The sequence below is a fragment of the Artemia franciscana genome, chromosome 3 (genome assembly GCF_032884065.1).
Source record: "Artemia franciscana chromosome 3, ASM3288406v1, whole genome shotgun sequence".
In the NCBI taxonomy this organism is placed as follows: domain Eukaryota; kingdom Metazoa; phylum Arthropoda; class Branchiopoda; order Anostraca; family Artemiidae; genus Artemia; species Artemia franciscana.
The window spans coordinates 31,787,592-31,815,492 of record NC_088865.1 but is presented as its reverse complement, the minus strand read 5'-3'; the positions used below and the strand labels follow the sequence as shown (position 1 = coordinate 31,815,492).

Below are 27,901 nucleotides of genomic sequence, written 5' to 3'. Positions count from 1 at the left end.
AGGATAGAAAAATGCAACCATCTTGAATTGGAAGGCAGGGCATCTTTGACTCTGTGGCTATGCACCTGGTACATAGGTGCATTGAGTCTAATGTATAATGCTATGGGCTAGTGTTCGTTTTCTACTGAGTGCCTCGAAGGGAGCAACCATGATTTTTTGTATAATAAGGAAAAGTGCTATTTTTCTATTCTGACTTTTACGTATTCTTATGTAATATCAATCATTATAGCAATATTATGAGGCGGTTTTGCGTATTTTTATCTGCAAAACATCGCTTTATGAGATTTTAAGGAAAAAAGAAATTTTGAAATTAAGACCAATTATCTCTTACCTCAAATTAATAAAGTGTGAACTGTTGAAATATGTGTTTTTTTTATACAAAACAAAACAAAAGTTCATGTATTTCTCAAAATTTTGACATGTTTATTTGTAAATATTGTTTTAAATCGGAACAAACAATTATTTGAAGGGTGATAATTTAAACTTGTGCTAATTGTTGGTTTAACAAGATATTTTCTTATTAATTTTTTCGTCTGATAAGCTACAGTGTTGCAAACTCGATTGGCAACTCTGGTCTCTGTGTGGGTCAAAGAGTGTAACGAACTATTGAATAGCTCAAGTTTTTTGAGACAAAAAAAAGAAGAAAAATAACGACATCTCATGTTTTAAAACGAATTAAAATTTATAACAAGTAATAAGATAAAAAAACGGATAAAAATATTACATTGATGCTTTTGAATCGAATTTTTATTTTCATTGGGCTTAAGATAAAAGACAAGGTATTTTACATGTCTATCCTCTGTAAGCTAGCTTTGTATTAACTTGTATAATTTCAAAAAAGTTCCGAAAATACCTTTCATCTTTAGAAAATCTTAGGTTGGATCCAAATAAACTTTAGCCTCGTCTCTTATCAATTTCCCTTGTCTTTTGAATGTCATCAACAAAATGAAGGAATAGATTCCAATAATGTGGCTGTGAGCAATTTTTCATTGCGAAAAAAGAAGGCCCAAATTTTTTTAATCCCCAGTCGACTAGGTATTTACTGGGCAGTCACACTGCGCTATATAAATGTAAGGAGAAAATATCTTTTGAAAAAAGAGTTAATTGCAATTTTTATTTTTTTGTATGCTGATCTGCTAAAAAATTGCAGAATTTGTTGGTAACTATGAAAATATCAGGACAAGAGTCATCAAGTCATCATCAACCTGATAAAATATCAGGACAATAAGGTTCAAAGCACATTCTATATGCCTTATTTGAATTCTAAGTGTATGTTCATTTCTAAAAGCTTGTTTTCTATCACACAAAGTCTTGTTTGTTCTGACCTTCAAACAGAAAAAATATGTACTATTATGACTGACTAATCGGAAAACTTGATTGACTTTTCAGAACGTCAGAGAGCCTGTTTTTAGTTACAATCAGAATCTAGTTGACTAGATTCAACATTTTCGTCTTTTTTCCTAATGGTTCATCAAATTAAAATCCTATTTGATTTGAAATGATGTATAACATGCTGTGGTTGATATAAATATGATATCATTTCGTCACTACCACTGATCGCTTGCTGATAAAATGTCAAATTTTAAGCTTGTTCTAAATCAGTATTTAAGTATCATTTGTGATTTCAGGCCGTCTCTGTAATCAATGAAGAATTCCTGGTATATCGAAGTGTCTAGAATTTGTTCAACTTACTATATATTGTCAGTTTTCACGGTAATTAGTTTTATAAGCGTACAATATTTGTATATCTTTGTATTTTTTGAAGCTCTGTATTTTTATTTGGTTGCTGCAATACTTTTATTTATTTATTTATTTATATATTTTAGATTACTAGTCATGTTTCCCCTAATTTCATTCTTTAGAAAGCTATTGCCTCTCCCTCTAAATTATAGGAATGTACCCGAGGTGCACTTTTGAAGTATAAATATTATTTAAACTTTATAAAGTTTGTTTAATTGTTTGTAAAGCCAACATGTATTTCATTAATAAATTTTGAAAAATAGAAAATAAATGAATAAAATAAGAGGATATTTTTACTACGGACAAAAATAGAAAAAATAGTAACAAAGCATTGCATAATACGAATATTTGCAACTTGTTTGCGTTGGGGGAATAAAAAACAAAGCAAGGAAATACTAAGTTTTCCTCTTCTCTCACCTGTCACTCTCTGAGATCTCTGAGAAAAAAAAAAATACCAGCAATTGTTGTTAAATAATGCTTTATTGACAAGCATATGTCTGAATGATTTTATGTTTCTAATTTCTTTTGACTGATTATACTTTAGGTAAGCTATAAGTGTCAAAACTTTTCTTTTCTGAACACTTCTTTTCTATACAATCACAAACTCTTTCATGTGTAAACGAAAGCCTAAATCCAATATTGTAATGTTAATAGTATAATCTTGTCTAGATTAGTGATGATTATGTTACTACTAATTGTGCAAATTATGAATTTCAGAAATTTTCTGAATAATATTTTTTTTTTAACGTGGAATTTTCCATTATCTCTTTCTGAATATTTTTTCTATGCGACTGAATGTAGGGCTTAATTTTCCTTGTTATTCTTTTTTATTTTGTTTGATCTATATCGTAGTTATGAGACCTGATTACTTATGCCAATTTATTGACATGAGTGTATTAGGAGAAGGGAAACGGAATATTTCCAACAAATTTCTTTTGTCTATTAACGTTCAGAAAAATTTGAACTAGGCGATCTAAAAAAAGGTTGCTTTTCATTTTCTTTTGTAACTAGAAGCATTCTCTTTTAGATCGGCATTCGAACGAATTAAATGGGAATATCTCACGAGCAAGCATTATACAAACATAATAGCTGTAATTTTCACAAAAGTGATTCACAAAGTGATCTGGTTTGCTTTGGTATTATTTTAAAAAAAATATTTTCAGTCTTTTTCTTTCAAATTCAATTATATTTTAGTGTAAACAAGTTCCATTTCTATTCAACCTCTGAAAAACGAACTTAATACGTATTCATTTGAAATGTAGGTCAACTGAAACTTGATAATTCATGATGCGGAGCTGCTCGGACCTAAGCGGATACTTGTTTAAAGAGCTACGGAAGTAAGAAAGGGCACATCTATCTTGGAAGTTTTGTAAAGTAAATTCCGTGGGTCTCCCTTATGGCTGAAATATGGTGGTCTCGAAAAAATTTGCCTTTTCGATAGTACGTAATTATTAAAGGAATTTTAATAGCTAGAATAAGTGAATATTTAATCTATGTTTTAAATAAGAATTCTGTATTTAAGCTGTTCTGAGTGCTTTATCGTATGTCTACAAGAAACATGTTGTTACCTAGTTCTGCTACCGGCACTCATTGACGAAAAATACTCAGCTCACTCTGATATCTCAACCCTATTATAGCAAAAAAGGATTCATTTTCATGTCAACTTTCTCACGGAAATCTTTTTATTTTAGATGTCGTGAAGTGAGCGTTCGCATGTTAACAGCTGTTCCCAGTAGAAACAAAGTCTATACAGTCCTGTTCACCACACATATCTAAAAGGTCCGTACTTATCCCTCTAAGGGCAATATTACATGCTTACAACTTAATCACATACCCTTAGAACAAAGTTATTGGGTTAAAACGGTTGTTTCATGTGAAAACGATTGGCAATTCTATCCTGTTAACCCAAATTAGGAGTTAAAAGCAGTCCTGTTCGATCCAAATTTTGAGCGAGCATTTTAACGATGATATTATTTCTGATTTCGCTTTGATCAAATCGAAATTATTGAGCAAGGTTAGTTCAAAAGCAGTCATGGCTAATAAAATCAACTCCAGAAATCCTTCGTTGCCTCCCATTTGGGCGCGCACACTGGAGGTCTCCCATATATTTTTGCCAACGGGGCTGTCTTCAGGAGAGAGGGCATATTGGAAGAAGACAGATGATTCCGTAAGTCTAAAATACCGGGGGGTTGGGGAGGGGGCGTAAATTTACTGAGGATTCAGAATTTTTTATTGTCCCACTTTCTTTTTTTAGTCTGACGTAGCTTTCTAGAATAAAGTCTCACAGGCTTTATGTTTGAATGGCTGTAATAAAGCTATGTTTGTTGTTAAATTATCGAAGCTTACGTATATTGAGAAGCATACGTCATAAAAAAAAAAAAAAAAAAAACAAGAGGAGCAAGTTGCTAACTTGTATTGACTGATCATACTTGACTAGTATTGACTAGATCATACTTGACTGTACTGACTAGATCATACTGATCTACAACGGGTAGCTTGTATAACTTCAGCGTTTGCTATGGGGTATGTTGGGGTATTGTCAATACCGGAAGCATTGTTATTTGACCATAGGAATATTTTTAACAAAATGGCTATTTCAAAATCATGATCGAATCCATTCATGAAAAAGAGCGTGGGAGGGTGGCCGGTAGCCCTCCAGTCATTTTTGACAATTAGAAGGGCACCAGAATTGTCGTTTCCCAGTCGAATATGCCTCATTCCGATGTTTATACGACCACCCCTACCATATGAAGTGCCTCGTTAAATATAATCAAACGTTGAAATCTTATGACCCATTGCTATAGGCAACACTATAGCGTTGCCTCTGAAAGTAGTACGTATGAAAATAAGAAAGGAAATAATAATTGAAGAGAGAACAATAAAATAGGTGAAATAGAATTAATTGAATTACATTCTTCTTAAAGTTTTATGGGAATACTTCATGAATTTTGTCCTCAGACATATTTGTTGAAATTCGAAAAATGACCTTGGCTACTTTGCTTTTCCTTGGAAAGATTGGTTTTTGTCTGAAAACTTTGGTAAGAAAAATGTTTAATGTGATTAAGTTATATCATTACAAGTTATACTAAACCTATGAAGAATGAACTGAGCATATTTTCTTGTCAAAACCTTTGTCAAGCATCACTTGATAAATTACAGTTTATGAGGCGGAATTGCTCAGAGTAAATCGGGGACTTGTTTCAAGGGTCACGGAAGTACTAAAGGGCACATGTAGCTTGAAAGTTCTGTAAAATTATATGCGCCCGTTAGTAATCGTTATGGCAGAAATATGTTGGTTTCGAAAGTATTTACTTGTTCGATATTACGTAATTAATAAAGAAATTTTAATAGCTGGAATAAGTGAATATTAAATCAATGTTGCAAATAAGAATTCGTTTTCTATAATGTTTCTCTTGTGGAAGAATAACAACGGGAGCGCTTTATCTTATGTCTGCAAGAAACATGATGTTACCCAGTTCTGCTACCGACACTCAATGACGAAGAATACTCAGCTCACTCTGATACCTCAACCCTATTATAGCAAAAAATGTATTCAATTTCTTGTCAACTCCCTAACGGAAATGATTTTATTTCAGGTGTCATGAAGTGTTTCTTCGCAAGTTAACAACTGTTCCCAGTAGAAACGAAATCCAATACACTCCAATACTGTTAACCACTCATATCTCAAAGGTACGTACTTATCCCTCTAGGGGCCATATTAAATTTTTTCAGCTCTTTTACATTCTCTTAACAAAGTTTACTGAATTTCTTCCAAACAAATTTATAACAACTTATTCCAAATCTTTCCAAACAAATTTGTTCCGCAATATTATAATTTTTAATTGTATCAAGACAAATAATTTTAATTGTACCAATTGTACCAAAAAAATATATAATTGCTCCTCAACATTTTTATTGTCGTTTCAATGGAACGACAAAGTATATATCTTTAACTTTTTTTGGACTAATAGTCTGGACTATTAGTCTGGACAATTTTTTCTGGACTAATAGTCCAGTAAAAACATGGTTTTGATCCGGCATTGGAGCAACAGAAATGTTTTTGGTACCAAAATGTCTTGGCACCCGAGGCAAGGTCAACAGTGGTAAAAATACCATTAGTGAATATATATTAAAAAAAAAAGGAAAATTGGTTACCAACTGATGGACTGTTCCCATTCCACCATTAAGGCTGTTGAGGTTTTATTTCTTTATTTTATTCACTGCTGACGAAATTATGAAGTCGTTTATATTTTTAATTATCAAAACAATTTTGAAGGAATTAAAGGGCATCAGTTGTACGGGACACTAATCTTACTCGGACTTGTTGTCCGAAATTTTTGGTGAAAATTTTCCTAAAACAAAAAAAAGTTTATAAAGTAAACACTATTACCTCCCCTACTCCATAATTTTTTTTTATGATTTTGCTTTTAAAGAACTTACTTTGAACACAGGAAATGTACATTAGCTTAGGGGAATTTGAGCTCTGACGCAAGCATGGGAATAGTTTAAAATAAGGGCACGAGGAGTGATAGTTCTTTCTTGCATTTACTAGGTCAATTTAGACGTCTTAATTTTCGCCTATGATTATAACAGGAGTTACCGTTTGAAAAATTATGTAACAAAACCTTCTGCTGCTTTCCTTCTGAGGCATAGTACTAAATGATTGTTAATAGTGGCCTTAGATGACAAACATCTGACTGATTGGTTGAATTTTTTTTAGTGCTGGAGCGTACGTTATGTTGGAAAATGATAATCAGAACCACCGTCATGCCATTAAAGTCATGGAAATTGAGGTAAATCATCACTGTGTTGATTTTGCGTTTCCTTATGTCTTAGAGGGATTCTTTTTTACATTTTCACAATCCGTCGCTGATATGATAGGGACTTACAAGTTGAACCAACCTTGTATGAACAACCATCCTTATATGAACAACCATCCTTGTATGACAGTCATTGGCACCAATTCAACCAATTTAAATGTTGGGCTAAGGGGACAAAATGTATTAAATCTGGGAGGGGTGGGGTGTAATTCGTCTATTTTTGGTTTTTATAACGAATTACAAAAAAGGGTGTTTTTTTTAATTCCATTTTACATGTTAACATTTTAACATGTTTTTTTCCTTCCATTTTAATAAATTTGCCCAGCTATATCAAAACCATCAGTAACATATTTTGTTTTATATTTAAAGTCTATTCCTAATCTAATGGTGCTTAAATGTAGTATTGTCTTCCAATGATTAAAGAGTATAGAAAATGACCAACTGGTTTTTCACAGAAAGACAACATTTTCTTGGGAAACATTTTAAATTTGTTAAAACAGACACTTTAAGAACAAAGATTGCTTTACAGAAGCATCATCAATTTCTTGAGGCGCCACAGAATCGCATAGAAAAGTGTAACCTTGATTGTCCCTCCCCCTTTGGTCTTGGGAATTTTTTCATTGAAAGTTGCCTTTTTTGGTATTTTCATTGACCACCACCCCCTTCTCTAAAGTTTGGAAATTGACAGCACAACTCCTCTTGCCAACAAGAATCCTTCCTTAGATGCGGCAAAGAGGGTGAGTCATCAAGATTTATAGGCGTGAACTGCGTTCACTAAGCAACACGTTTAAAGAGAAACTAATCTGAAACTTGCCTTTGGCAATTAATTACTACTTTATGTTCAAAATGGCTCGAAAGAATATTAAATTGAAAGTTTTTTTTTAGATTTTTAAAGAAACACGGCTGATTTTCGCATAAAAAATTCTCTGCCTTTTTAGTTACTTTCAACAAAAAGTATTCTGTAATCCTTCCATGAAAAGTCTTAATTTCTGTACTTTTTGGCTTCATAATTAAGAGCATATAAATTGCTTGTTTCTGTTTTATTGACTCAAACTCTTAATTCTTAAATAGTCAGGCATAAAACGGGTTTAAAATAAGCATTTGATTTTTTTTTGTTTGAAAGCTTTTAACTTCAGTGTTTGTTGTTGAATAAACACGGCTGATTTTAGTTTGAGATACGCTGTATCCAGCTCATATACAAGCAAAAATATTTTGCGCAGCATCTCTTTTAATAGTTTTATATATCTCCTTTTTTCATTTTAGTATGTATAGTATAGTATTTCTTTTATTCCTAGATTTGTGGTTCAAGGTTTTGTTAGATATTTGTCAATAGCCCTTTATAAAGGTTTTAGTCAAGGAGGCACACTCGTGCCTTTTTAAGGAGGCGAACCACGACAATGTTAAGCGATCTTCGGTTCCAATGGTCGCAGAGGGATGGGGAGCTCCAACTAAGAAACCTGCCAAATTTCATCCCCCTCCGACTTTTCCTTCATGGGGAAAATCTGGCCGAAAGTTTCGACCCCCCAACCCCAGCCCCCCTTTAATGTTGTCCGATCGGGCTGAAATTCACAAGTTAAGGTCCCCTAGGGCCCAGGAGCTTATCCGCGAAATTTCAGCTCGATCTGATAACTTTTCCCCTGTTTTCCAAAACCACGCATAGCCACTTAATGTTCATGTTCTCCTTTTGTTTTTTTTTCTGCCACGCCTACAGGTCACAGCCGACATCGGATCTGGGCGTACGAAGACTCATTCGACGCGGAATTCTCCGAGTAATTTTCCTGGAAAGTTTCGTCGGAAAATCTTAACCCCCCGATTTTCTAGCTTAGAAAAACCCATTTCCCCATAAGAGCCCATGTTAATTTTTGAAATTCTTAAAAGTAATTTAAAAGTTATATTTATACACATGCACGTATTTCGACTTCAAACATGCCCGGTTAGCTCAGTCGGTAGAGCGTGGGACTTTTAATCCTAAGGTCAAGGGTTCAAGTCCCTTATCGGGCGGTTTTTTTTCACAAAATATGAAAAAAACTTCGTTTTCTTAAAGAGTTAAAGAGGCTGCGTCCCAAAGTCGAACCTTAAAACGTACAGGAATTAGGAGAGGCAGTCCTAATTCCTGTACGAGGAGTACAGGAATTATTAAATTACATCCACCATGGATTGTAGAAAAACGTACAAAAATAATATGAAAAAAACTTCGTTTTCTTAAAGAGTTAAAGAGGCTGCGTCCCAAAGTCGAACCTTAAAACGTACAGGAATTAGGAGAGGCAGTTGGGGGGCCGCCACCCCCCAAACCCCCCGCTTTTAAAGACTTGTACAGGTTTTTTGTTGGGGGGGGGCTGCCGCCCCCCTAACCCCCCGCTCTTGGCTTCGGAAAGGCCCTCTTTTAATTAACAAAACCGTTTTTATTTAACATTTTACTATAGAGAACTCTAGGACAATTCCATAACAGTGCGTTAAGTTCATACTGTTATTGCATCGTGAAATAAAAGATTGATTATCTTTTAACTTTTATATATTTCGTTATTTCATGTTGAAATAACTATTTTGACCATCAGTATTACATCATGTTTTATCACAATCGAACTCTTGGCCAAAAAGGAAAGGAAGAGGCCTTTATAACCCGAAAATCTTCCAACTCCTGAAAAAGGCACTAGATCTTGTAATCTCTGGTGTATAAAGCCCTCCTATATAATCTCTGGTGTATAAACCCTTGAATAACTATTTTGACCATCAGTATCACATCCTGTTTTGTCATAATGGAACCCTTGGCCAAAAAAGAAAGAAAGTGGCCTTTATAACCCCAAATATCTTCCAACTCCTGAAAAGGACACTAGATCTCGTAATTTCTGGTCTATAAAGCCTTCTTCGAATATTCTGTTGCTATTGACTCAGTTTCACCATTCCTTGTTGTTGTAATTTTAGAGTCATAGGTGCTTAAAGTCCGTCAATCATGCAGGACTATATCCGCTCTTTCAAAATTGACTATATTTGATTGAAAACTAAACAAATGTGATAGCTGTAGTGTTGCTCTACAACGCAAATAGTTATACGAATCAGAAAATTAAAACATGAAAAATGACATGCTTATGAAAAACAATCAGAAATTAAATGAATGAAAGCTTTTTTTTGAGTGAAAGTAAAAAATAATAGTAAATAATCAAAACGAGCAGGAACTATTCCGTAGATTAGGGGGCACATCTTTCTATATATAGTGAAAAAAAGAAAAAATATCCAACACGGACATACAAATGACATATTAACTACTATTTCATCTAAGGTACGACTTAAACAACAAATAAAAGAAAATTGTGGAATCTTTTTATAGATTTCCCACAAGAAAGTGGAAGATGCTCAAAATGTTTTGTCAAAATGTTACAGTTTGGTGACGTTTCTTCTAAAGTTTATTAATTAGTTTTTAGACACAGAACATATTTTGCGTAATTTTTTCATTATCTTCTTTTTTTAATTTCATGTCTCACAAAAAACATAAAATATTCTTCGAAAATAACCACCAAGATCATCAGTTCCAAAATATTTAACAAGCCTAGAGTTATTCGGAAATAATCCAATCAAAAAATGAGCAACTCTTCATAACTTTGGGCCCTTGTTCCGGTTCATGGGCCACCTTTTTGATTAAAATGGCTGCTTATAAATTCTGACACAGCTGTGTTTTCAACTCTGATGAGCCCCGGGGGGGGGGTCAAAAGGGATGTAATTAGACCATGCGAGAGCTTTTGGCTTTCGAATGATGTGATAGTTGTATGATCGGAAAGTTATAATTTAGTTTAAATGCTCTTTCAGATAGACATGCTTTAAGACTATTAATGTTTCTAGTGATTAACTTCGTTACTACTTCGTTCGAAAAACAGCAATCTTTGACCGGTTTGTCCGATATTTAGCTATTTACCAACGATGTCCGAGAGGTATTATTGACCTGCCTTTCCAAGAAAAGAAATTCGTCTTTAGCTTCTTGAATGATGTATTTTGCATGTATTACCTGATTGTACTTGATCGAAAAATGTTAAACCTGACAGTCATATTCTAAATTGTTTTCACTTTATTGTATAACTCTGCAGTCACATAACCATAAATTTTATTTTTGTTTAGCTCACGTTTCTTCAAAGATTTAAACCAGAGGTCAGGCTGTGTTTTTGGATTAGTAACTCGACCAAACACGAATACTGATAATGCCGATAACTGAAGATGCTCTTATTTGATTGGTTGGATGATGCAGGTCGATTTCAGGCTTTAGACTATTCGTGAGTCAATCAACTCTTAAATTTTCTAAGTTCCTGAGTGTTTGGGCACATCCAAAATTATTGACGGGGAATGAGATCATGACATGTCTGATGGCTCTCAAATATCCTTAAAGCGTACTTTCAGTTCTATTTTTTCTCTTACCTTTGTGGGAGGTAACGGAAAAGGAGGGGGGTCCTTTATTTTAATCTTTTACATCCTAAAAGGATTGATCTCAAGGTCAAATTCACTTTTGAATTTTCTGCACCTGCGAATGGTTGCTTTATGTTCTTTTCTGATTTTGTTTGAAACTTAGCTTTGAGTTGTATATTTTCATTGCTATAACTTTAGTGCAAGGTACTGCTAACGAGTAAATGGACTTGAAAGAAATTGGTAGGAAGTAGCGAATTTGTAAAACCAAAGAAACATGTTACCCTGTTCGACTGTTGAAAATCAAAACGCATTAATTGCAAAAATCCTACATTTCAGATGCTGTATTTTCACGGAAGTTTGATCAAGTCTATATAGGAGCCTCTCCTATATCTTCCGTCTATACATTTTCTTTCCTTTGATTTATTTGCCTTTTTTATCTTCTTTCCTTTTACGATCACAGTCCTGTTCTTGCTAGTATGGAATTCTTACCTCGTAAAATAAGATATCGCAAGCCGTATGGTATATTTAAAAGACATCTTGTTGATTTCAAACTGTATATATTGGGAACATTCTATTATAATTGAATATGAAAAGATTACAGTATGGTGTCGTTTCTTCTAAAATTCATTAGTTAGTTTTTAGACACAGAGCAGAATTTTTTCATTAGCGTAAAGAAGGGAAAGAATGCTTAAAATCCTTGTTTTCATCTTTTTTTTTTGTGTAAAACTTTATGTCTCACGAAAAATTTAAAATATTCTTCGAAAATAACCATTAGGATCGTCAGTTCAAAAATATTCAACAAGCCTAAGTTTATTCGCAAATAATCCTATAAAAATTAGCAATTCCTCATAATTTTGGGCCCTTGTCCCGGCTTATGGGCCATCTTTTTTATTGAAATGGCTGCTTTTAAGTTCTGGCGTTGTTGTGTGTTTGTTAAGCTCTAATGAGCCCCGGGGGTTAAAAAGGGGAGTAATTAGACCATGCTAGAGTCTGGCTTACAAATGATGTGATTGTTATATCGATCCATGTTAAGTTATATATGTTTAGCTACAGTGGGTTTTTTTTTTTTTTTAAAGATAAGCCTAAAACGCTTAAACTTAGTTATATGTACGGTAGATATGGTTATATTTGTACAAGCTTACCATAAGACGGCCAAAGACGGGAAACAGATTAACGGACTGTCAACGAAGATATAAAAGAAGTAAATTAGAGACACGATCATTACACTCTATATTTTTGGTAATAATGTTCAATATAAGTTGGTTAATTAAGCATTTTTATGTTAACAAAACCTTTTTTCTGACCAACAAATATCATTCTTCTGGTTGTGATTCTTTTACTTGTTGTTCAATAATAATAAAAAAAAAAAAAAAAAAAAAAAAAAAAACATGTTGGGTTGCGTAATCGGGAACGAGGTAGGATGAAAAAAAGTTCAAAAAAATAAATTTTCAAAAATTAATGAAGTTTTTTACGTAGTAAGGTTTTAGTGATACTATCCTCAGATTGGTGGATACTTGATTTTACTTGTTTATGTTTTTGTTAGTCATTTAAGAGTTTGTCCCAAAACAATACAGACAAAAAGTAATATTATTTTGTTGTTCAAATAGGGATTTATTTATTTAGCTTAAGGCAGTGAAGAGGTTCTGACTGTTTTGTTTTATTACACTCAGGTAGTGTAAAAACCGTTATGTTGTTCTAAATTTTTCTTTCAATCCGAGGACTGTTTTATTGTTTTGCTTATTAAATTTCTTGTTCAAATTGCTTGCTGTAAATGATGAATACGCTTGCCCTTTCTGATACGTGTTGAAAAATCAGTGTCTAATGTACTCTACTTTTTACAAATTATCCCTCTTATTAATAAAAATGCTGTAACAATTACGTTGTCATTATAGCTATTATTGTTTTACAATTAAATCATACATAATCGCTCATCAGGTGCTCTATCAAAATTTATAAATGGCTTAGACAGATATAAAGAAGAACGCTAAAAAGGTTTTAACTAAGGAATAAAATAATTTTCAGAATCAATGGGAAGTGTTGATATATTCAGTGAAAGCAAAAAGGGCATACCTTGCCTTCAATATTATCCAACATGTATAGCCATGTATTCAAAACCAAATTTCTTTGGTTTAGGAAGAAATAAAATCCCCTATTTTGTCGTTACACTTGAAGTTTCTATTTAATTTTCAAGATTATGAAATGATGATTTTTTATGTTCTGTTCTATTTGATGATAAACAAATTGCTTTACCGGATACTGATATTTTGTATTCAATGAATTATTGTTTTTTCTTCAATCTCTACTTTTTATAAGAAGCTCTTCCTTTCTCAGGTTAGCATCCATCTACAACGGTTTTCTCACTAAAACCAAAACACGGTTCGAGTTATTAGAGGGGACTTCCCTTGCGCAGGATCCTTCTGCACCATAATCTGGCATAATCATTTAGCTAGAGCTCAAAGGTACTGCTTATTTATTTGTTCATAACTGTGTTTTACTTGCTCCTTGTCGCTGTTTTTTTTAAGCAAGACCTACAAAAAATAAAGTAACGAATGGAGGGGGGTGGCAGCTATTATAATGCAATTATGCCGCGTTTAACTTGAGACAAGATAGTTTCAGTTTGGGCTACCGTTTCCAGTCTTGTTTCGCATAATTCCGTTATATTTGAGCCTTCATTTTGTTTCGGTTCGGTACTGCCTTTGACAAATAAAACGCTGGAATAGAGCTAGGCAGCTTATCGGCAAGAGTTTTGAAAATCAGCGAATGTTTCTTGAGTGTTACTAGCTATATTAGGTTAAATTAGGGGAAAACGTGCTTAAATTTGTAGTTGCAGTAGAAGCGGTTATTATATTCGTAAAGAGCATAAAAAAGGCATCGAGTGCTAAATTCACTTTATTGGTAAGTCAATAATATGAACTGTCATACATTTACACATCTTGGAATGTTGAAAGTGAAGTTTGGCTTTTTTAGGATACAAAGTATTTGTAATTTGCAAGGGCCGAAGGTATACTTTACTGTAGACACAGAAAAACAGTGCCGTACACATATCTGGAAAAATACTAACCTGGTTGGTCAACAAAATAAAAGAAGTCTTCATCCACATCCACCAGGCAAATATTTTTTGACGCCATTTTGACGTACACATATCTGGAAAAATACTAACCTGGCTGGTCAACAAAATAAAAGAAGTCTTCATCCACATCCACCAGGCAAATATTTTTTGACGCCATTTTTATGAAACAAGGGTTGAAACTACCTGGACGAACAAGTTTCGATTTTCGGGATCTAGTTACGGAAAACAGTACGGTCCCTTATGGGATATCGCAAATAAAACGGCTTTTAGCTTACTAAATACATAAAAAAAAACGCTATTAAGGAAACAGGACTGAAACAAGACCAAATAAAACGCAGCATAAGAGGTGTTAACTCAATTCAGTTCCACCCTTACCACGTTAAAATGATTGGGTATGTTTTTTATATGCAGGTTTATGTTAACCATGGTTAGAATATACTGGAGCGAAGTATATCCTTCGTTTTCTTTCTTTTTTTTATGTATGCTCGTGAATTTCGAATTTTATTTGCTTTTTTTCCTATGCATAAGGCATTGTAGGCTAAATGGTGAAAGGATCGGCTAGATTAAGTATCATCGATTTTTCTTCGATGTTTCATGTCAATGTTTTTTTTTTTTATCAATATTGTATGTTGTTTTTTTTTTTTGTCGAACACCGCACTTAGATTGGAATAGGATTTAGTTTCAGCTGGAGGAGAGAAAAAAAAAACACCCACAAAAAAGTCTCGTTTTCTCCTAATTTCCGGATTAAGGGGGGAGTTCGCTTTCTCGATAGGATTTCTTTTGTTTTCTCTAGAGGTAATTTGTTTCACCATTATAGCTGGAGACAAAGGGGGAGGGGGGTTGAAAACGCGTTCATATTTTTTTTTCTTTAGACTAATCAAGGAAATTCACTGAAATTTTGTTGTAAGAAGATTTAAATTTTTTCATCAATACCTATTTCTGATCTTTATAATCTAAATGTTGTCGTCTCTTGAGGGTTGACCTCTAATAGGATAGCCAGTCGTATCTTTTACAATTTTCTATTTAATTATATAATATAATTAAATGTAATATCATCAAATTTTGAAGGCATTATGAATTTCACTTTGACAAAGAAGAAAAAACTGATTTCGGTATGGTCAGAAAGTCATACTGTAGTTTAGATGCTCTTTCTGATAGACATGCTTTGAGACTATCTCTGTTCCTATTGATTAACGTCGTTACTAATTGCTTTTCGTAACTCCAAAAAAACAGCAATCTTTGACCGGTTTGCCTCGTATTTAGCTATTTACCAACACTTGCCCTCTTAATATAAGTTGCTTGTTGTGAATGATGAATACACTTGCCCTCTCTGAAACCTGTTGAAAAATAAGTGTCTAATGTACTCTACCTGATGCAAGTTCCCTCTTGTTAATAAAAATGCTATAACGATTATCGTTTTGTCATTACTATTTTTATTTTATTTTAGGCTGTCGATATTGGAACTTTCAGTGTGGCGCAAATCCCATTTTGTTGATACCAGCTTTAACTTATAGAGGGTATTTTCTAGATCGGTTTGAAGAATTTATGCATATTGAATAGTATGTTTTTCTTTTATTTTTTCAAATAAAGGGGAGAAATCTGCTCGAGATATTTCTTCTCCGAAATCAGAAAATCTTCTCTAACTTCAAGAAAAATCTGGGACATCTGACAAATTTTAGCGATTCTGAAAAAAAAAACAAAGGGATATGCTACCCTGCTGAACGGTTGTAAGTCAAAAGACATTAATTGCCAAGTTCCAGATTTTAGATGCTGTATTTCCACGAAAGTTTGATAAAGTCTATATAGGAGTTGAATAAAGTTTACTACAGTGTATATAAGAGCCCTTCCTATATCTTCCGTCTGTACATTTCCTTTCCTCGGCAATATTTGTTTTATCTAATCTTCCATCCGTGTTTTTCCAATCTTAAGTCTCCTTTATTTCTGGTGAAAAGATATATGCTTTTCATAATGCTGATTTTGTGTTAGTGCCTTATATATCTTCTTTCCTTTCCGATTACAATCCTATGTTTTGCTTGTATAGAATCCTTACCTTTTAAAATTAGGCATCACAAGTCGTATGGTATATCTAAAAGACGTCTTATTGATTTCAAACTGTATATGTTAATATAAAAAAAAGAAAAAACGGACTCAGTATGTCTTATTCTTTTGTCTCATAACTTTGTGCATTATTTTGAAACAAAAGTATATAAAAAAAATACAAAACATAAGATACACGATTAGTCGAATCGAATTCCTGGGCATCCTCTTTTCGTCAAATTCAGAAGACAAGAACGGACGTTAAACTCTGGAATTTGTTTCTTTCTGATATTTTTGTCTTAAAATCAAATTCCCATTATTTCTAAACGTTTTTTTTTTTTTTTTTAGTTAATCTTAAGTTGCAAACAGTGAACATTCTATTAGAATGGAATGTATGTCAAAACACCATCAGAACAATTCGTTTTGGTGCTTTTGCATGTACTAGGAGCAGGGGGGATGTCGACCACTTTTGTTCTTAGTATCCTAGTGTGAAGATAAATGCTGAATAATGTTATATGTTGTTCTACATACTCATAATGTTAAGATAAATATTACAAAAGTAAAATCAGCGTGTCCCGTTTTGGGATCAGTTCCAAGAAATCAGATTTCCCTAAAAAATGTTTTTTTCTCTTTTCGCACTATCCAGGAAGTTATAATCCAAGTTGATAAAATGATGACAATTCACGGTCTGTACTATTTGATGACACATAAATTGCTTTACCGGATGCTGATGTAAAAACTTTAGGAAAAAGGATATTTCTCTCTCTCTCTTTTTATATTAAATCCTTTTTTTCTTTTCAGAAACAGCAGCAATTTCTGCAATTCCGCTACCATCACTTGTACTGACGAAGCACAATTGTTTCTAGTCACTGCGGAGTATTGTCTTTCCTCACACATCTTCTTTGTCCTTTCTTGTCGTTACATCAAGTTCAATTTGAGTTTAAAGGTATTGCTTTTTTCATTATTCCTTGCACCGTTATATTGAAGGTTTACTGTCTTGCACAGTATGGGTAGAAATATTTTGGTCCGTTTTTTCGGCATGATTGTATGGACTCTTGTTCGTAGAATGTCTTGAGAGGGTTCGTCTGAAAAGAATGCTCGGAATGCTAATCCTTTTTAAGTAACGAAAGAGATCAAGGCATAGCAAAGTGCTGATTTCTACCGCTTTGTATAGCAATTTCCTAAGTATTTTTTTTCCCAAAGTATTTTAAATAGCAATTTCCAAACAGGGTTAAAACGTAGGCAAGGGGACATTCCGAGATATTCATTCGACTTTCCATGTCCAAAAGTTTTAGCTGGAGGTTCAGTCTTCCATTTTGGTCGCAGCAGTAGTTGCACCATAATGACCTCGATTGGATACATTGACGTAACAATACATTAAATAACTGTATCAAGTTGTTCTTTCCAAAGAGCAAAAAGACAAAGGAAGATTCCTTTGACAAAAAAGTTGAGTTAAGCTATGGTACAATTAAGCTGTTCTTCCCTGAACAGGAAAAGCCAGCTATTTTGAGTTATTACGGAAGGAGGCTATTAAGTAATATTTTTTACTGTCAATTTTGAAGTGACATAGCCTCCAATTTTTGACATTTCCCCGTGACATTTCCAGTGAATCGGGGATAGCCAGCTATTTTGAGTTATTACGGAAGGTATTTTAAGATTACTGTCAATCTTAAACGTGTCATGGCCTCCAATTTCTTGGCATCGCTTGCAGTATTCTAGAACCGTTCCGTTACAAATGTTCTGTCTATATTGAATAATAATTGCTCATCAGGTGCTCTATCAAAATTTATAAAATGGCTTCCATAGGTTTAAAGAAGAAAGTTAAAAAGGTTTCAAGCAAGGAGAAAAATAAATTTCAGAATCGATTGAAAATGTTGATATATTCAATGAAAGCTAAAGTATATGGCTTTTCTTCAATATTATCCTACATGTATAGCTATGTATGCAAAACCAAGTTTCATGATTAGGAAATAATGATTTTTTATGTCTGTTCTATTTGATGATGGTCGTTTTATGTTCTTTCCCTTTTTCTTTGGTTCATATATTTCCACTGCTAGAAATTTAGTTTCAAGGTAGCGTTAACGATTGATTGAGCTTGAAAGAAATTGGTAGGAAGTAGGGAATTTGTAAAAACAAAGGAATATGCTACCCTGCTCGACTGTTGAAAGTCAACACATTAATTGCCTAATTCCAGATTTTAGATCCTGTATTCTTACGAAAGTTTATTAAAGTTTATACATTTTATTTCTTCAGCTCTATTTGTTTTTTATCTAATCTTCTATCTTTGTTTCTAAATCTTATGTCTCCTTTATTTCTGTTGAAATGACATTTTCATAATGCTGATATTGTGTTAATGCCTTTTATATCTGCTTTCCTTTCCGATCAGAATCTTATTCTTGCTAGTATGGAATCCTTACCTCGTATAATAAGACATTGCAAACCGTGTAGTATATTTAAAAGACGTCCTGTTGATTTCAAACTTTATGTATTTACAGAAAAAAACGACTATATTTCTTATTCTTTTGTGGCTACAACTTTGTTCATCATTTTGAAATAAAATAATAGTTTATATAATAAATTGACTTCTTTGAATTGAATTCTTGGAAGTCTGAAGACGAGTACGTGACGTTAAAACTTAGAAACTGATTTTTTTCCGGTATTTTAGTTTTTAAACTGTCTTTTGTAAGGGAGCTGAGCTCTCAATGACTGAGCAAGTCAAAAGGAAACCGATACCCTTTTGTATTTGATATTTAACTGCAGAGGAATCTAATTCATCTTTAAATGGCTCTCTTTATTTACAGGATCAACAGAAACAATCAAATCAACAAAAAGGCTTGTTTTTGGATTGAAAAATATTTGTTATGACAGGTATGTGAATGTTAAGTTTCCAATCGATTGCTTTTTTCGAACAAAATTCTTGGGAAAATTTGTATTTAAGAAAATAGCTTTTAAAACATGTAAATAAAAGAAATCAGGGTGAAAATTCTTTCATTTGTGGCTACAACTTTGTGCTTTTTCCAAAATTGAGTTTTTTAACTTTTTTTATAGTTTTTAAACACATCATTGAGGTGATTTTTTCCTGTACCAATCTACTTGTCATCTACTTTTGCATCACTTCTTATCTTTTTTAGACTTTCACTTGTTAAATACGAATGTTAACTTAATTCTTTTTATAATTTGGTTCATTGATTTAATTACAACTTTCTATATTTGCAAATCTGTTGTATGAGTTCAATGTTGACTTTCTTTTATGTTTTTCTATTATAATATTTGTATATATGCCATGTATAGAAAAAAGAATAACGAAAATGTTCATTGTATTGAATGGCGAATAAAACATTACTCTTGTCAAGGGAAACCAAAATTTCTTCCAGATAGTTTAAATTCTTAATGATAGTTTATGCCAAAGGGATTCCAAAACCACTTATACTAATTTTTTTCTAAACAAATTTCTGATTGCTCTTTATACTGAAGTTTTTGTTTAAATGTCTATTTGTAATTTGTTTCTCAGGATGTATCTGACTAAGTTATCTGTCTCTGCTAAATTTCCTTAAGTTTTTCTGCAAGACTTCATTCATTTTGGCTAACAACCAGGTAAACAATACAAGTGAAAATAATTAAGGTTTTATTAATGTCTAGGGGTACTTGAAACGTAGATGCTTTCGAAAAATTTTATTTCCAAAACTAATTTGTGTCCAACCCAATGTCCAAATACAAATACAATCTTATAATGCTAAACCTACTTTCATCTCTAGAGTAATGATTATAAATCTATATTACTACTTCTACTAACAACTCACAGTAGCACCAAGCCACCTGATGCTAACACAGCTACGTACACTCCTCCATCCTAATCTATTCAAAGTTTCTCTTTAGACCTTCCCAAGGAGTTCTCATATCCCTGAAAATCTTTCGTTACGACATCCTACCACCCCGTTCGGGAGCAACTTTTTTTTTTTGCCCCTAGACGGTTGGCTTTTGTAATGATTAATAGTTGTTTTAGACTTTTATAATTTTTCACCGTTCATTTCGGAATATTCTTTGTATTTGACTGAATTGGGGGATTGGAATTTTAATTCTCGTTTTGTTTCATATTCATCCTAGATATTCCAATATTGCTCCCTTCAAATACAATGGTCAAGACTTCTTTCTAATAAAAGAAAGATAGGGATGACGATAAAAATAATTCATTTTGTGTTTGCACACATTTTTGCTCGAAGAAGGCCATCTGAAACCCTGTAAAATCAAGCTAGCCAATCTGGCCTGTAGGCCATTTAGCTAAAAAAAAAAAAAAAAAAAAAAAAAAAAAAAAAAAAAAAAAAAAAAAAAAAAAAAAAAAAAATAATGATGATTCTCATTTTGGTCTGTGTTTATGATTCTTATTTGATTATAATATTTTTCTGATTCTCTATAACATTAGCTGCAAATATACAGCTGTTATATAGTTTGTTAATGTCTTATCATCTATTTCAGGACCTTTAATAAACGGATGAAAATGCCAACAGGGAAGACCTTATTTTAGACCTTAGATCTTCCTGTGCCTCTAGAGGCAGCCAGGGCGTCGAAGAAGAGTCTTGCGGCTGCGACGATATCTTCACACTCCGGTTGTATTGAGGCGTTAAAGTGCCGCAGGTCGTTGTTGTAGGTACGACGGAGTGTATTTTTGGGTCGTCCTCTGCGGTGGGTGCCTTCAGGTAACCAGAAAAATGTAGATTTGAGGATTCTGGAATCATCCATGCTCAGCACGTGTCCGAGGTAGCTCCATCTGCGCCTTCGTATGATGTCGATAAGGGACGGTTGACCTGTATTACTTCTAATGTGGTCGTTGACAGGGAAGAGTAAGTTATTAAGTATTTTGTAATATTCTCGAAAGGGAAAAACAGCTCTCGACAATCTTGAAGATTATGAATATGGTATGATTTTTTTTTTTTTTTCAGTTTTGATTTAATTTTTTTTTTTTTTTAAATGCATCTGGTTTATTTAGTTTTGAGAAATCTGTTCATCCATGCTGCAAGTCGATAAACGCAAAAAATCTTTTAGAGGAGGACAATATTACGGTTTTTCGTACTTTTTCTCGATGATACTGCATTAAAGGTAGAAATAACTAGAAATAAATCTATCATTAGCTGTTTAAAAATCTATGTTTTTCTCTGGAAATCGCGCAGTCTTTTAATTAGTTCTCCTCCTTCGATCCAGAGTGCTGCAAGTGCTTGGGAGTAAATCATCCTTAGGATGATTTTCCTAGGATGAATTTTGGCTCTATTTCAATGAAAATGCCCGCTTGTGTTAAATTGGCGGTGGGAGAGGAGTATTGAGAGAGGTAAATATTTTTGTCGGTCCTTACGAAGAATATAATAACAATATCATTAAATACACATTTTCGTATTTCAGTCACATATATATATCAACTAGTTTGTGGCAACGAACTGGTTGATATATAAGTATTTAAGGAGTATAAGTAAGTAATATACAGTATAAATAAGAAGCGACCCGGTTTAACAGTAACCGAAACTCTAAAAAATGGGATTTTGATACCAATATCAAAGAATTGGTATATCAAAATTGATAAATCGAAAGAATTGGCTGATTATGCTGATTTCAAATATATTAGCTTCATTAAGTTTTGTCTAGCCCATTAACGGCTATGAGTCTGATAAAAATTGTTCCTGATTTTCGAAAAAAAGGGGCAATCACCCCCGAAAAATCATAGAATGAAAATCATACCATCAGATTCAGCTTATCAGAAAACCCTACCTTAGAGGTTTAAGTTCCTATCTGCAAAAATGCGGAATTTGATATTTTTTGTCAGAAGAAAGATCACGGATGAGTGTTTATTTTTTTTTTTCAGTGGTGATCATATCGACTCAGCGGTCCTAGAATATTGGGAAAGGTCTCATTTGAACGGAAATTAAAAGTTCTAGTAACCTTTTTAAGTGACCAAAAAGTTTGGTGGGCAACTAGGCCCTCTTCCCCAAAATCGTCTTTTAAAAATCTTGAGATAGTCATTTATGTTTATCATAGTTGGAAGACCAATAACTATGCCTTTGGATATAAAATGACCCCCCCCCCCCCCCAGTCCCAAGGGGAAGATCTTTATGTTATCAAATCTGTCCATGGGTTATATATTGTATTTGTTATTGGGAAACATGCATACATTGTAGGGTGGGGGGAATTTTCTGCTGGGGGTTTTCCGCGAGGGAATTTTCCAGGGGGTGAACTTGCCAGGGAAAATTATGCACTGGGAAAATTTGCAAGAATTTCTATGCAAAACTCTTTTTATACGTTTGGTTTTCTCTTTTCCATCTCGATTTTACGCAAGGAGTTTTTAAGGTAATTGCCATGGGTAAATTTTCACCGAGATTGAATTGTCTAGCGGATATTTCTGCGAGGAGGATATTTCTCCGTGGATGTGGGCCAGATTTCCTGGGATAATTTAAAAAACGATCAGAAATGAATCAAGAAAATAAGTTGTTTCAACTAAAACTAAGGAGCAACACTAAAACTCAAAGCGGGCAGAAGTTATTACTTATATGAAAGGGGATGCCTCCTCAACACCTCGCTCTTTGCGCTAAAGTTTGAAATTTATCCCAATTTTTTAAGAGAATAACTATTAAGATCGTCAGTTCAAAAATATTTAACAAGCCTAGGCTTATTCTCAAATAATCCTATCAAAAATGAGCAACTCTTCATAACTTTGGGCCCTTGCCTTGGCTTATGGGCCAACTTTTTGATTGAAATGGCTGTTTATAATTTCTGCCGTAGTTACGTGTTCGTTCGGCTCTAATGAGCTCTGGGGATTAAAAAGGGGAGTAATCAGACCATGCGAGGGCCTTTTGCTTTCAAATAATGTGAGTATTGTATCGTTCCATGTCAAGTTTTCTATATGTTTAGCTATAGTTTTTTTTTTTTTTTTTTTTTTTTTTGAGAAAGATGGATTTCTTGTTTCAGTCTCATTATTTGTAAAATTTTGCTTCTAAACTTAAGAGTCTTATTAGGCTAGAGTCTTAGCCTAAAAGGCTTAAACATAGTTATATGTACGGTAGATATGGTTATATTTTGTACAAGCTTACCATAAGACGGCCAAAGACGGGAATCAGATTAACGGACTGTTAGCGAAGATATAAAAGAAGTAAACTACAGACACAAACATTATGCTTTATACTTTTGGTAATAATATTCAATTTAAATCGGTTAATTAAACATTTTTATGTTAATAAAACATTTTTTTACCAACAAAATATCATTCTTCTGTTGTAGTTCTTTTACTTGTTGTTCAATAGAAAAAAAAAAAACTGCAAAATCATGTTGAGTATTGTATTCGGGAACGAGGTAGGATTAAAAAAAAGGTTCAAAAAACCAAATTTTCAAATAATAATAAAGTTTTTTACGTTATAAGGTTTTAGTGATACTATCTTCAGGTTGATGGATACTTGATTTTACTTGTTTATGTTTTTGTTAGTCATTTAAGAGTTTGTCCCAAAACCATACAGATAAAAATTAATATTATTTTGCTGTTCAAATAGGGATTTATTTATTTAGCTTCAGGCAGTGAAGAGGTTCTGGCTGTTTTGTTTTATTACACTCATGTAGTGTAAAAACCGTTATGCTGTTCCAAATTTTTTTTTGAATACGTGGACTATTTTATTGCTTTGCTTTTTAAATTTCTTATTCAAATTGCTTGCTGTAAATGATGAATACGCTTGTCCTCTCTGATACGTGTTGAAAAATCAGTGTCTAATGTAGTATACCTGATGTATTTTCCCTCTTATTAATAAAAATGCTGTAACAATTATGTTGTCGTTATTACTATTATTGTTTTACAATTAAATCATACATAATTGCTCATCAGGTGCTCTATCAAAATTTATGAAATGGCTTAGACAGATTTGAAGAAGAACGCTAAAAAGGTTTTAACTAAGGAGTAAAATAATTTTCAGAATCAATGGGAAGTGTTGATATATTCAGTGAAAGCAAAAGGGCATACCTTTTCTTCTCTAATTATTTTTCTACATGTATAACCATGTATTCAAAACCAAGCTTTTTGGTTTAAGAAGGAATAAAATCCCCTATTTTGTCGTTACACCTGACATTTCTATTTAATTTTCAAGATTATGAAATGATGATTTTTTATGTTCTGTTCTATTTGATGATAAACAAATTGCTTTACCGGATACTGATATTTTAGTTTCAATAAATTATTTTTTTTTCAATTTCTACTTATTATAAGAAGTGCTTCCTTTCTCAGGTTTAGCATCCAGCTACAACGGTATTTCCACTAAAACCAAAACACAGTTCGAGTTATTAGAGGATAGTATCGTTGCGCATGATCCTTCTGCACCATAATCTGGCATAATCATTTAGCTAGAGCTCAAAGGTACTGCTTATTTATTTGTTCAAAACTACATTTTATATGCTCCTTGTCGTTGAGTTTTCCTTTTCTTAAACGCTACAAAAATAAAGTAACGAGTAGATGGGGGGCCAACTATTATAATACACGTATATAAGCTATTCCAGTTCATCCCAAATAGTAATTGGAAGAGGGGTATTCAAAAAAAATAAGAGGTGTTAACTGAATTTAGTTACACCCTTACCACGTTAAAATGATTTTGTACGTTTTTTTTTATGCTTGTTTATGTTTATCATGGTTAGAATATACTGGAGCGAAGTGTGTCCTTCGTCTTTTTTTATGTATGTTTGTGAATTTCGGATTTTATTTACTTTTGTTCTTCAACCCAAGGCATTATGCATAAGGCATTATAGGCTAAAAGGTGGATGGATCAGCTCCATTAAGTATCATCGATTTTTCTTCGATGTTTCATGTCAATGTTTTTTTTTTTATCAGTATTGTATGATTTTTGTTAAATATTCGACAGCACCTCGATGGGGATAGGAATTACTTTCAAGAGGCGAGAAAAAAAACCCACAAAGTATGTTAATTTTTTCCCAAAAGTCGTTTTCCCCTATTTTCCAGATTAAGGGGGGTGTTCGTTTTCTCGATAGGATTTGTTTCGTTTTCTCTAGAGGTAATTTGGTTCACCGTTATAGCTGGAGACAAAGGGGGCTCGAAAGGCGTTCATATTTTTTTTTCTCATTACACTTATCAAGCAAATTCACTGGAATTTTGTTGTAAGAAGATTTAAATTTTTCCATCAATTCCTGTTTCAGATCTTTACCATATAAATGTTGTCGTCTTTTGAGGTTTGACCTCTAATGGGATAGCCAGTCATGTGTTTTATAATTTTCAAGACTTGTAATATCATCAAATCTTTAAGGCAGTATGAATTTCACTTTTACAAGGAAGAAAAAACTGATATCGGTATAGTCAGATAGTTATACTGCAGTTTCAATGCTCTTTCAGATTGACATGCTTTAAGACTATTACTGTTTCTATTAATTAATTTCGTTACTAATTGCTTTTTGTAACTAAAAACAAAAAAAAAACAAAAAAAAACAGCAATATTTGACCGGTTTGCCCGATATTCAGCTATTTACCAGCACTTGCCCTCTTGATTTAAGTTGCTTGTTGTGAATGATGAATACACTTGCCCTCCGATTGACAGTTTTTGCCAATTCAAAGGTTCCACGATATCTCTCTAGGCATTTGTCTGAATATTTCTATATATTTTTGATTTAAATGACGGTTCTTTCTTTTTCTCATGACATTCTTGAAATAAATGCTTTATTTTTTCATATTTTCTCATTTTCTTGTACATACAGTTGAATTTGATTTTATCCCCTATTGGACCATTTCTACTGACAAATTTTGATATTAAGGTACAAAGGCGTCTTTTTTGGTTTTTATATTTTTGGGTTATAAAGAATAAATTGACAAGTATCCGCACTAATATTATAGACTTAAGACTTAAAATTAAAACTATAAAAAGAAAATCTAATCTTATGAAACAGATCGTGACTTTTGACACAATACTTCGCTGTTTGCTATACCTTCGATGCGCCCAAACCTCCTAAGGGGGCCAGACATAGCCGTGAGGTTTTCTGCAAAGTTTGATGATTTTGTGGGTTATATAAATGTTTGTGCTTATTTCTTATGTAAAGTCATTCTATAATGCTGAATAAAACAAATCGCAAAAAAACGAAAATTTCAGTAAAATTCTATATACAGCCTAGGGCTATTATCATTCCCCATTAGGAGGGTTTGAGGTACAGTTGTAACGTCGATGGCTATTATATTTTGAAAGATCATTGAACTGGGAAGCGAATGATATGGTTCTTTTGATTTCTAGGTTTAATATGTCTGTCTATTTGTATAATATGTCTGTCTATTTTCAATCAGATAATACTTGACGAGAAAATTTCCGACTACCCAGAACTTTCCATAGGAGCCTTAGATTCTAAGGATTTTTTTCCGGTATTTTAAGAAAAAAAAAATTGAATAACTTTTATAAGTAAAAGAGTTATATAGAGGCAGAACTCTTTTCGATTTTATTTATTTCTTTTGTTGTCTAAAATGTGGTTGCTTTATTTGCATGTGCCTCCAATTTTAGTGTTTGTGAGCAGAATACTGTTGTTTCCGAGATGTGACTTTTTACACATCTTCTTGTATAAATTATTGATTGTTCCTAACTCCGACCTAATGCCTATCTGATCTTGACTAAACATAAATGTAGAACTGATTCTGTTATGTTGATATGATGCCTTTCTCGTTCGTCTTATTTCAGGCCCTGTCTGTTAATGATTAAAAATCGTACCACTGAAAATTGTAACAAAATCATATTCTCATTAATAATTAGAAGTATATACATTTGCATATATTTGTTGGATTTCCTTGTAGATTGAAAGAAACACATTGATGTTCTCAGCAACGTTTACTAACGAAGTTCAAGAGTTGGCCGTGGAATTTCTGGAGAATAGTATCTGAGTTACTGTTGTTTTGTTACTAACAAAAGATGAAGAATCAAAAATGGCTGCAAGCGCTATTTTCGATTCTTCATCTTTTGTTAGTAAACTTAATTAAAGAGGTCTTTTTGGCAATGAGAAATTGAGAAATTAAAAGAATGGAAGTTTGAATTCCGCTTATTGATTTTTCTATGTGACAACTTTTATCCCCACAAAAAGAATAAACTTTTTGAATTCAAGATTTTTTTTAAACTTTTTACTCTGTTGTTTCGCCCTTTCGGTGTTTGGGGAAACTTCTGAATTTGGAGTTCTTCATTTAGAGTTTTAGCTATTAAACTTTATGCTCTTGGTTAAATGATCTATCTCCTTTGATTCGTTTGATAAAAGAACTATGACACTTAGAGTTTCTGGTCGTTTTTTCTGGTCCGTGGTTTGTATTCTCAACAAATGCTAAATCCATCATACCTACTACCAAAAGAATTCGAAGCTTTTCTAATATGATTTCTAGATTTGCCCATATTGTTTTATCATTAAAAAAATTCTAGTCGTTCAATAGGAACATCTTCTTACGTATCCTAACGGATCTTAAAAACTTAACCAAATGATGATAAACTAGAGGCTGTTGCTGATTCCTGATTATTTCTAGTATCCAATTCCTGAATTAATTTCACCTGTCGTAAAAAATAGTAAGGTTCTATGTGATATCACTAACTATGAACTTTTCTCTCCACAGTTCTGAAAATATTCAACTGAAGCTGCAGATACGAACTGTAGTTAGAAGGGGCGAATCGCCGTTTTTACACTCACCAATAATGGTTCAAAACAGAGGGCGTAAAGTTGGAAGTGTTCGTTCCTTGTAAGTAAACCTTCGTTTTTTTGGGCCCTCAGTGTCCATATTTTTGAATATTTTGAATGTCTAGTTTTTACTGACTGGAATCCAATATTGGGCCAAATCTTCCTAAAATGGAAAGAGTGCACCATGAATTAG

At 33.0% G+C, this 27,901-nt stretch overlaps 1 protein-coding gene and 1 non-coding gene across 11 annotated transcripts in view; both read left to right on the top strand.

Moving 5' to 3' along the window:
• The window catches only part of LOC136025163 (uncharacterized), a 489,107-nt gene that overhangs the window by 117,948 nt on the left and 343,258 nt on the right, over positions 1-27,901 (top strand). For 4 of the 10 annotated variants that reach the window (XM_065700925.1, XM_065700924.1, XM_065700920.1 and 1 more), the window contains 5 exons: positions 1,629-1,713; positions 3,432-3,519; positions 5,337-5,430; positions 6,461-6,533; positions 10,668-10,707. The exons of 1 other annotated variant lie outside the window; for it this stretch is intronic. Coding sequence is in view for 3 of the 9 variants with exons in the window: in XM_065700916.1 (XP_065556988.1) it covers positions 6,461-6,533; positions 10,668-10,761 (167 nt within the window). In the remaining 6 variants the exon portion in view is untranslated. Of the gene's footprint in view, positions 1-1,628; positions 1,714-3,431; positions 3,520-5,336; positions 5,431-6,460; positions 6,534-10,667; positions 10,820-13,280; positions 13,409-13,916; positions 14,057-15,466; positions 15,579-16,857; positions 17,003-18,857; positions 18,925-20,529; positions 20,895-24,301; positions 24,431-27,646; positions 27,770-27,901 lie in introns of those variants that run through there. 5 more of the 10 variants (XM_065700916.1, XM_065700923.1, XM_065700917.1 and 2 more) reach the window with 4 other exon arrangements.
• Trnak-uuu (transfer RNA lysine (anticodon UUU)) lies at positions 8,489-8,561 on the top strand. Its single transcript has one exon. It is a non-coding gene; the product is annotated as a tRNA-Lys (tRNA).